The 9,783-nt window shown below is 55.1% G+C and overlaps 1 protein-coding gene across 1 annotated transcript; it reads right to left on the reverse strand.

The window, feature by feature from the left end:
* Positions 1 to 346: 346 nt before the first annotated feature.
* Positions 347 to 9,402, reverse strand: KCNMB1 (potassium calcium-activated channel subfamily M regulatory beta subunit 1). Its single transcript, XM_012756976.3, has 4 exons — positions 9,286 to 9,402; positions 6,904 to 7,061; positions 5,298 to 5,469; positions 347 to 1,062 (listed from the first exon to the last, which is right to left on the reverse strand). The coding sequence occupies exons 2-4, from the start codon at positions 7,035 to 7,037 to the stop codon at positions 793 to 795; spliced, it is 576 nt and encodes a 191-aa protein (XP_012612430.1). The 5' UTR covers positions 7,038 to 7,061; positions 9,286 to 9,402; the 3' UTR covers positions 347 to 792.
* Positions 9,403 to 9,783: the final 381 nt, after the last annotated feature.

Genomic DNA, 9,783 nt, shown 5'->3' on the forward strand with positions numbered 1-9,783 from the left:
ACGCCCCTATGATCGCATGCTCCCAACAGCTGACTGCTGCCGAATCCCACCCCCGCACCCACCCCGTGTCCTTTCTGAGGGGGACTCACCCTTCCAACGTTTTCCAAAATAGCATCTACAGGTGCTTTTCTGATTAAAACCAAACCAAACAAAATACAACCTGCTTATTGTTAAAAATTTGGAAAAGTACTAAATATAAAAAGGAGGCTATGGGAAAAAATTAAAATTAATCACCATCCCACTGTTAATATTTTGATGTGTTTTGGTATATTTCCTTAGAGCTGTTTGTTATCTTGCATGTTGGAAAACGTATATAGCACATAGTGTACTGAAAAAAAATAAAAAAGCAATAGTCTAAATGTGCCCTGTAGACGGGAGCTGCTGTTGTTTTTATTATGGAATTTGAAGAAGGAACTGAGGTCTGCCAAAGACAGCTTCTTGGGTGGGATGGGCGGCCCTTGGGACCAACAGGGAGATCACAGGCACTGAGGCAACAATCGTCATTGTCTGTGGGGTACACGGTGACACAGTAGAAAACAGGTATGAGTCAGCTGACTGGGGATAGGTAATGGAGAGCTACAACTGGCCAGCCAGCCTTGTGTCCTCCAAGGCACATTCTTGAGCAGGAAATGACTTAAGGAAGCGATTCCCCAAAGGTCAGCAAGGCAATAGAAGACAGGATGGAGTGGGGGGGGGGTGGGAGGGGAGGTGGAGGAGGCATGGGGATGCAAGTGGGAGCAGCCACCCATGCCCGGTGGCCTGGGCGTGGTGGGGGACAGATGGAGCAGCATCCTACTTCTGGGCAGCCAGGATGGAGAGGGACTGGTTGATCTTCACCATGACGATAATGAGGAGGCCGCCGGTCAGCAGGAAGGTGGGCCAGAAGAGGGAGAGGAGGAGGGCCTGGGGCCCGTAGAGGCGCCGGTACAGCACGCTGGTCTCGTTCTCCCGAGTGGCCGAGAAGCAGTAGAAAACCTGGTGCCTGTGGAATCTGGCTCTGACCTTCTCCACGTCGGCCCGGGCCAGCTGGTAGTCGTCCAGGCTGCGTGGGATGTAGGAGCACTGTGGGGAGAAGCAGCAGCACCCAAGGCTGAAGATCCCTGTCTCTCAGGGCCCAAGGGTGGGGGCGGGGGATGGATGGAGCACAGGAAAATGCAGCCCCCGGCTGGGAGGGGGAGCTTCTGTCTAGAGCTGGGCAGGCTGCTCACTGCGCAGGCTGGACGGCGCATTCTCCCTCGTGCTGTTTGCGTGGATGGTGGCCCTGGAGCTGCTCAGTGCACACCCTGCACACCTGGACGCAGGGGCCCTCGCTCCAGTCCTGGCTCTGCTCCTATTGGCTGTAGGATCTTAGGCAAATTGCTCACCCTTTCTGAGCTCTGATGCCTTCATCATTTAAATAAATTAATAGCAAGATTGTCTTCAGAGGACATTATTAACAAAGGACTTCAGACATAACTGTCTAAGGAAACCAGTGGGTGACACAGGCCAAGTGGGCTCGCACAGAGTGGATTCAGGGCAGAGGTCATGTGCTCAGCTGCCTACAGGGCTCGTGCACGTAATGTCAGCAAGTGAAGCAGGCAAGGCAATGAGGTGACAGGTGCCAACTGACACTTGCTTTGGAATAGAGAGCCAGCTGCATCCAGACTGGCCGTCACCACTCCCTCTGGACAGCGAAGACGAGGCCGTCCAGGAGATCCGTGGTAGCCAGACCTCCAACATTTCAGGAGAAGTCAGAAAACCAGATTTTCACATGAACTCTCATAATTTTAAAACAAGGGCAAAAATGCAAATTGAAACCCTTTGAGGTGTAACCGCCTGGGAGCCGCACGAAGCGCGTTGGCAAGCCAGCATTTGAGACTGGGATCCAAAGGAAAGAGGGAATGCACAAAGGAGCTTTGTGCGGGCAGAGCACGAGGCACATTTCATTCCGACACTGGTAATTGTTGTTAGGGACCTTCGGGCCTGCTCGGATGAGGCCCAGCTGGAAAGTCCTGCGAAGAAGGCACGGAGTGCAACTCCTGGCTGTATCTCTGTTCTGTGCTGGGAGGCCTGAACCCTGCTGGCTCGATTCTCCGGGGAATGTTCTGCAAGTGTGGCCCCTTCCCCCCCTCACCTGCAGCAGACTCCCTGGAGGGCTGCCCGCACACGCAGTCCCACTCACTCTGAGTCCTTGAAGCTGGAACCCAGGAATGCGGAATTCTGTATGCATTTAATTCTGAGAACCTTTTGATTCCTTCATGCACTTAATTTTGCCCTAGTGAAATCATGCCCAAGATCAAAATGGGTAAAAGTGAGACCCAAATGGCAAGCGTTGAGCCAGCTTCTCCCCAGGCCTCAGTTAATCCCTGGATTTGAACAAGGTCCACCCCCAACGCTGCCTGTCCTGATGACATTCAGCCCAGCATCGCAGAGAGGGATGCAGTGTGGTTCTGACAGCCTAGGAAACGGGGTGCTGCATTCAGTAGTACCAGCCAGGTGCTACTCCCCAGCCAGCCAGGGAGTAGCTGCAGCTGGGGAGAAGCTGACTGCTGAGGCATACGGCACTCAGAGCTGTGGGCACGCTGGGTCCTCGGTAGCATATAGTCCAGAGTCCTGAGCTGAGAGCTAGGGGGCCTGGGCCAGGTCTCCCCAGCGCCTCGGACTGTGACCTTGGGCAACTCAGCCCCTTAAGCTAAGGTGTGGCCATGGAGCCAGACAAGCCGGGGCTCAGCCACCAGTTCTGAGTTGTGTAATTCAGAACTGGCAATTGCTACTGACTGCCAAAGAAGAGGCAGGGGTTGTGAGTAGGAGCGATTCGGGTCCCTGAGGCTCTCTCTCCAGCCGGTGGGGCTGAGTCACACCAGGGATGACAGAATAGGTCTGACCCACGGCACAGGCCCACTTCTCCCCACTAACCCCCAGCACTGCCGAGATCCCACAGCCTCAGCCCACCCCAGGCACCCTGCCTCTTCTTATCCCACCAGCCTCCAAACTCTGACTGTCAGCCTCGCTCCCTGCTGCAGGCCCACGTGTTGGCTGCGGCCCCAGCCTCTCGGTCTAGTACGGGGACCCCCACGGCTGCCGCTGTCTTCCTGGGACCCCTCTGCTCCCGCCCCCAGCTGCTCACAGCAGTCACTCCAAACCTCAGAGTCACCTGGCAGCTCCAGAGATTCTGCTTCGGCGCGTCTGGTAGGGGACCCTGGTTTTATTTCTTACATCCCCAGGTGGTTCTAATGCACAACCCGAGTTGAGATGTCTCGGTTACACACACGCTCACATTTCAGGTCTGTGCGTTGATAGTCGAGGTCCTCTGGGAACAGACTTTAGTCTGTCTTTGTAACCTTCTCCAGCTATGCACGCTCCATCATGGGTCATTTTCTGTAGTCTCTACCCAGCCTGTTCCTGGGCCATGCCTTGTTCTAGGCCTCCCGTTCCATGTGCACCTCTTCCATGTGCACCCCTTCCATGTGTACCCCTTCCACGTGCACCCCTTCCATGTGCACCCCTTCCATGTGTACCCCTTCCATGTGCACCCCTTCCATGTGCACCCCCTTCCATGTGCACCGCTTCCATGTGTACCCCTTCCATGTGCACCCCCTTCCATGTGCACCCCCTTCCATGTGCACCGCTTCCATGTGTACCCCTTCCATGTGCACCCCCTTCCATGTGAATCCCCTTCCATGTACACCCCTTCCATGTGTACCCTTTCCAAGTGCACCCCCTTCCATGTGCACCCCCTTCCATGTGCACCGCTTCCATGTGTACCCCTTCCATGTGCACCCCCTTCCATGTGAATCCCCTTCCATGTGTACCCCTTCCATGTGTACCCTTTCCAAGTGCACCCCCTTCCATGTGCACCCCCTTCCATGTGTACCCCTTCCATGTACACCCCCTACCATGTGCACCCTTTCCATGTACAACCCCTTCCATAGGCACCCCTTCCATGTATATCCCCTCCCATGTGTACCCGTTCCATGTGCACCCCTTCCATATGCACCCCTTCCATGTGCACCCCTTCCATGTGCACCCCCTTCCATGTGTACCCCTTCCATGTGCACCCCCTTCCATGTGTACCCCTTCCATGTGCACCCCTTCCATGTGTACCCCTTCCATGTGTACCCTTTCCATGTGTACCCCTTCCATGTGCACCCTCTCCATGTGTACCCCCTTCCATGTGCACCCTCTCCATGTGTACCCCCTTCCATGTGTAACCCCTTCCATGTGCACCCTCTCCATGTGCACCCCCTTCCATGTGTACCCTTTCCATGTGTACCCCCCTTCCAAGTGCACCCCCTTCCATGTGCACCCTCTCCATGTGTACCCCTTCCATGTGTACACACCTTCCATGTGCACCCCTTCCATGTTCACCCCCTTCCACACACACCCCTTGCATGTTCCTGTGCACCCAGTGCCTGCCTGGTTGTAGGAGCCGCACCCCCATGCCTCTGTGATACCTCACCTCACTGCCAGCTGGAAAACATCGCTCTCTCCTTTAACCCCGTAACTTTCTCTGCTCTTCCCTAGGGTGCCCACCCCCCCTCCCACTAGGCATTGTTCATGTATCAGCTCCTGCTCCTGAGTCCTGCATCCTGGGCACAGGAGGTGCTCAACTGCTGTTGGAAGGAAGGAAGGAAGGAAGGAAGGAAGGAAGGAAGGAAGGAAGGAAGGAAGGAAGGAAGGAAGGAAGGAAGGAAGGAAGGAAGGAAGGAAATAAGCCAATTTATATTTCCTTTAGGAAGGCATGTGGTGGTGAATTCTGGTTTTTTGAGGTGGAGGGTGCTGGGGTGCTGGGGTGCTGGGAGGTGAGGATGGGAAAACCTAAACATTTATCTGTGGAGGTTACTTCAGCCCCGGGTCCCTGGTTTCCTGGGGAGTCACAGGGGTTCCACTTCTCGGGGTCAGCTCTGGCCTGGCCTCTCATTAGATTCAGTTCATATTATGGAAGCGGTAACACTAATGACTACTTCCTTTTGAGTGCCCACCGTCCACCCGACGTGGAGCTTGCCACATGCTATACAGTGTCTGACTTTATGACACACCTCAAGGTGCAACACTAGAATCCCGATTCACAAAGGTGGAAGCGGTTTAGAGGGGCGAGTGGCCTGTCCAGGTTGCACAGCCAGTTAGTGGCAGATTCGGCCCCAGCTCTGTCTGTCCCTGACACCGGGGAGCTAGGCCTGGCCCGACCTCATTCCAGCTGAGAGACTCTGGACAAGTGAGTTAATCTTTCCCAGCCCTGGGGACAGGGACAGCTAAGGGCAGGCTCACACACCTGTCAGGGACACAGGGATGTGCACCCATCCTCCCAGCTCAGTTACCTGCTGGTTCTGGTCCCGTGTGTCCTCTGTGTGGTACAGCACAGCCCACCTGCCCACAGCTGACACGTTGACCCACAGGCATGGGTACTGGGGCACCTTCTTGCCCTCCAGCTCCTCCTGGTCCCTGACGTTGGTCTCAATCAGGTGGCACGTGGATTCCTGGGTCCACACACTGAGAAGGTGACACACACACATCTCAGAACTGAGTGACACCTAGAACACCCGCTTTGAGCCCCTGATCCCCTAGGTGCTTTTAAAGAGCCCCAAGGCTGGGCCCTCACCTTGCCACGGGCACTCAGCACTGAAGTAGCACGACCCAGAGTCCCTGGGCACAGGGAGGAGCCGGAATATCAGAGCTGGTGGGAGGGGTGCGGGGGTCTTAGACATCATGCACATAGGTGGTTCTCAACCCTGGCGACTCATCTAAAAACCTGGGGAGCTTTTAAAAAGATTCCCATGTTCAAGCCACACCCCACAGCAAGCAAATCAGAATTTCTTAGGTGGTTGGGCCTAGGCCCTGGCATTTTTTACAAAGCTCCCAGAAGTGATTTCTGTTCAACAGCTAGGCTAGAGATTCTCTTATGCACATCATCTTGCAGAGGTGTAAGAGAAGCTCAGGAAGGTAGATGACTTTTCCAAGGCACAGCACCTGGAGCTCGTTCCAAGTGGCTTCTGAATCTCTGCTCTCCCTACCACAGGAAGCAGAGATATGGGAGGGCCCCGACTTGAGCCAGGTGGGAAGATGGTGGAGACAGCTCCAAGCGGTGCCTAACCTGAGTAAGAGTCCCGCCTGGAATTGCTCTGCTGTTGTAAAACGTGACAATGGAGCAGGCCAGGAGAGGCCAATCGGCTCATAACACACAAGTGAATTGATTGTGACTCACCACCCTTTTATCCTGCGGGGCCCACTGCCAGGCAGGAGGGGCTGTGAGCAGCTAGAACGGGCCCAGAGGAGGGGTCTGAGACATCCTAAGGACAGGCTGAGAGTACTGAGAGTGTTTGTTCCAAATAGAACACGGATCAGGAATTTCACAGCTCTTCTTGAAAAGCTCAAGTGGTTGACATGTCAGGGAGAAAGGGCAGGGAACCTTCTCCAAGATTCCTCTGCAGAGCTCCGGAGGAGCAGATGCCAGCTCCACGTAGATATTGCCTATGTATCAGAAAAGCCCAAATATGAAATGATGTGCTCAGTGAGGTAGTGAGCTCCCCATCGCTTGGGATATTCATCAGGAGGCTGGATGCCCCCCTGATCAGGTTTCAGAAAAGAGAGAACTGTGCAGATGAGCTGTAAACATCTGCAATTCTCTGATTCCTCCTGGGATCAAACTCACACTGGAGCGTTTGCTCTGATCCCCTGTGACTTCTTGTGACAAGGGTGGCCTGGTCCACCAGGCCCAGAGTCTCACCACCAGGTCCCAGAGTCTCAGACCAGCGGGCTGAGTCCATCCACCTTCCCTACACTTGAACCCTTGAACCTAAGAAAGAGCATTGTCTCAACGTCCTGCCTGGTGAGGGTCTAGGGGAGGGGTATGTAAGAGGCTGGGTTCCTTGCAGACTCTAGACCCTTACGGAAGAGCTGGGGGTGCAGGCCCGGCAGGTTCAGTACCTTTTCTGGAAGAGGGGCAGCATAGTCGTGCCCAGGATGTAGTAGGTGATGACAGCACACACCACCATGGCCACACCCAGGCAAAGGGCTCGAGTCTCTCCCCGCTTCTGGGCCATCACCAGCTTCTTCCCCATGTCCACTGGAGGCAGCAGTCATTTCTAGGGCCACAGAGGCAAACAGAAGCAAGATCAGCTCAGGTGACCCTAATCCACGGAAGGGAGGTCAGGTGAGAGGGGAGGGCACTCAAATGTCAACTTCACTCCTACTTATATGCGGAGCTTTGCGACTTCCAGAGGGCTTTTTGACCAGGTGTAAGCTTTCCACCAGCTCTGGCAGGTGATTGCAGATGAAGGATCTATGGCTGAGAGAGGAAATTGACTTGCTGTGGGTCACGCAGTGTTGATAGGCTCAGTAATGGACCCCAACATGCCCATGGTTTAATCCCTGGAATTCTAAGGTCCACTCTCCTTATGTGCTACTTCTTATGGCAGTGACTCTGCAGAAGTGATTAAGTTGAGGATCTTGAGATGGAGAGATGATCTTGGATTATTCATGTAGACCCTAAACCTAAACCCGAGCATCCTGATAAGAGGGAGGTGAGACGCAGAAGAAAAGGAGAAGGTGACATGACCAGGAGACAGAGACTGGAGTGACGTGCTCACAGGCGGGGAGGGCAGGTGGCCCCCAGAAGCTAGAGGGGCCAAGGGACGATGCGTCATCGTCTGCAGTGCCTGGAGAGAGTGCAGCCTTGCAGGCACCTGCTGATCTTGGACTTCTGGCTCCCAGAACCATGAGGCTAAATTTCTGTTGTTTGGGGCTATCAGTTTATGGTCATTTATTACAGGGGTCACAGAAACGAACACAATAAATAAGCAAGACAGGTTGGCCATCCATGCACTTTCTCCCAGGAAGTTTACAGAGAAACTGGGAGCATTTCTGCCAAAAAACAGTCCCAAGCAGGGCTGGCCGGGCTGGGTGGCAGGCAGAGATGGGGAGGAGGGACCCAGAAGGCAGCCACAGGCTCGTAGGGGAGGCAGGAGGTTTCCCACGTTCAGATTTTCTGTAAGGGCCACTCCCTGTTCCAAGCAAAGAAAGAAGACATTGTGGTGGCCTCAGCAACTGCCTTCTTGCTCCAGGACTTGAAGCCACCTGGGCCACAGCAGAATGGGGAAAGTTGCTGGTGGCCTTCCTCTTTCCCTGTCTTCTGGCTCAGCCCCTCTGGGTGTCCTCCCCACCCCCACCCCATGCAAGCAAAGATTCCTGTCCCTGGACCCCCGCCCGGGAGTGTGCAACTGCCCCTCAATCCCTGTGGCCAGCAGCCACCACGCTGCCCAGCCGCAGCCCCTCCTGCGGCCCTCCTGTGCCTTCTGCCATCTGTGCTAGAGCCTTCCGGTAACTTTCTTGTTGTTGCTTTTGTTTGTTTGTTTGAGGTAACCAGAGACTTTTTCTACCAAAAATACCAGGTCCACGAGCCCCTTTCTCTGTAATAGCCTGTTTTAGGGAAAGTTTGGCCAGATATTAGGGAGGACTTTATTCGCCCTGCCAGGTCCCTGAAGTATGGTAATAAACCCACTATTTCCATAAATCACTGAGTGCCTGGCAGACGAGCATTAGTCCAAAGGGATTTACTTTCTGCTCAGGCTTCCCTCCTACACATCAGACTATTTCAAATGTCCAGTCAGAGAGCCTTGGCCCCCTCCCCCACAGCCCGGCCACCCCGGTCCCCTGCCCTATAGAGGACAGTCCACATCCGTGGTCAGGCGCCAAGGACACGGCCTCCCTTCGGCCTTCCTCCCCTTCCGATCGACAGAGATGACATCCAGTGACAGCTTTTCCTCCCTCCTTTGGGGCACTGGGAGGTGCGGGTCCCCTGCTTTCTAACGGAAACATTACAAAGTCACAAGTGAGCAAAACACTCCCCTGGCAGAGAAAGCTGTTCTGTTGAAGCCCCCGTGCCCTTTTCCTTCTGTTCTGAGATCTGGTGGGCAGGAAGCGCCCACCTCTTTTCCTGACTGGCACAGGTAAAGCAGCAGGATCGTCAGGAGCAGAAGTCTGCACTGCTCTTGCCAAACCTGTGTTTTGCCCCATCCTCCACTGGTTGAGGCAGGGAGGCTGATCCTGATCTCCAGGCTGCTGCCTTCCGGCCCCTCTGGAAGCTGAGACCCGGAGGGCCAGGGCACTCAGCTACCAGAGTGATCTGGCCACTGAGCCACCCCCTAGATGACCAGCATCCTGACGGGCAGCCCCGAAGTGGAAAGGAGTTCCTGTCACCCGCCCTGTCTCGCCCCATCCCAGGCTGCTCCCTGTATAGTGCTCCCCCTGCCCCCCCCCCCCGGTCTTTGAAGAAACCACATCCCAAGTGCTCCTGGGCGCGGTACTCACAGTCCCCGTGGTGCCCTGCAGATTCTCGGCCAGCAGACGTTGCTTTCTGCCTGACCCCCAGCCCCCAGCCCAAAAGAGGCCGAGGAACGCCAGCAGGAAGTTTGGCCGCCCGGCCCGTCTCCAGGGAAGCAGCCTTTGGTCCCCATCTGGGCCGAGCCTCTATGCCCAAACATGGTCATGTCTGAGCACACAGCCTCAAGACACAGACTCGGGAGGGCAGGTACCCAGCCCCGAGCATGGCAGCTGTTACCCAGGCCCTGCACCTGCATTTCCCAGGGGCTCATGGGAAACATTTCAAATGGCGACAGACAGCAACACTGAGAAACAGCAAAAGACCAGCGTGGTGTATGTGGAAATATTTCTTCCTCACTTGGTCTGTCTGGGCTGGCAGAGAAGCCAGGAGTAGGAAATCATTTTCCTTTTGTTGGTGTGGGGAAGGGAGGAGGAGTCGAGCTGGAGGGGTTGGACTTGTCACCAATCCCTGGCGCATCCACTGTA

This window comes from Microcebus murinus, chromosome 21, assembly GCF_040939455.1.
Source record: "Microcebus murinus isolate Inina chromosome 21, M.murinus_Inina_mat1.0, whole genome shotgun sequence".
Lineage (NCBI taxonomy): Eukaryota > Metazoa > Chordata > Mammalia > Primates > Cheirogaleidae > Microcebus > Microcebus murinus.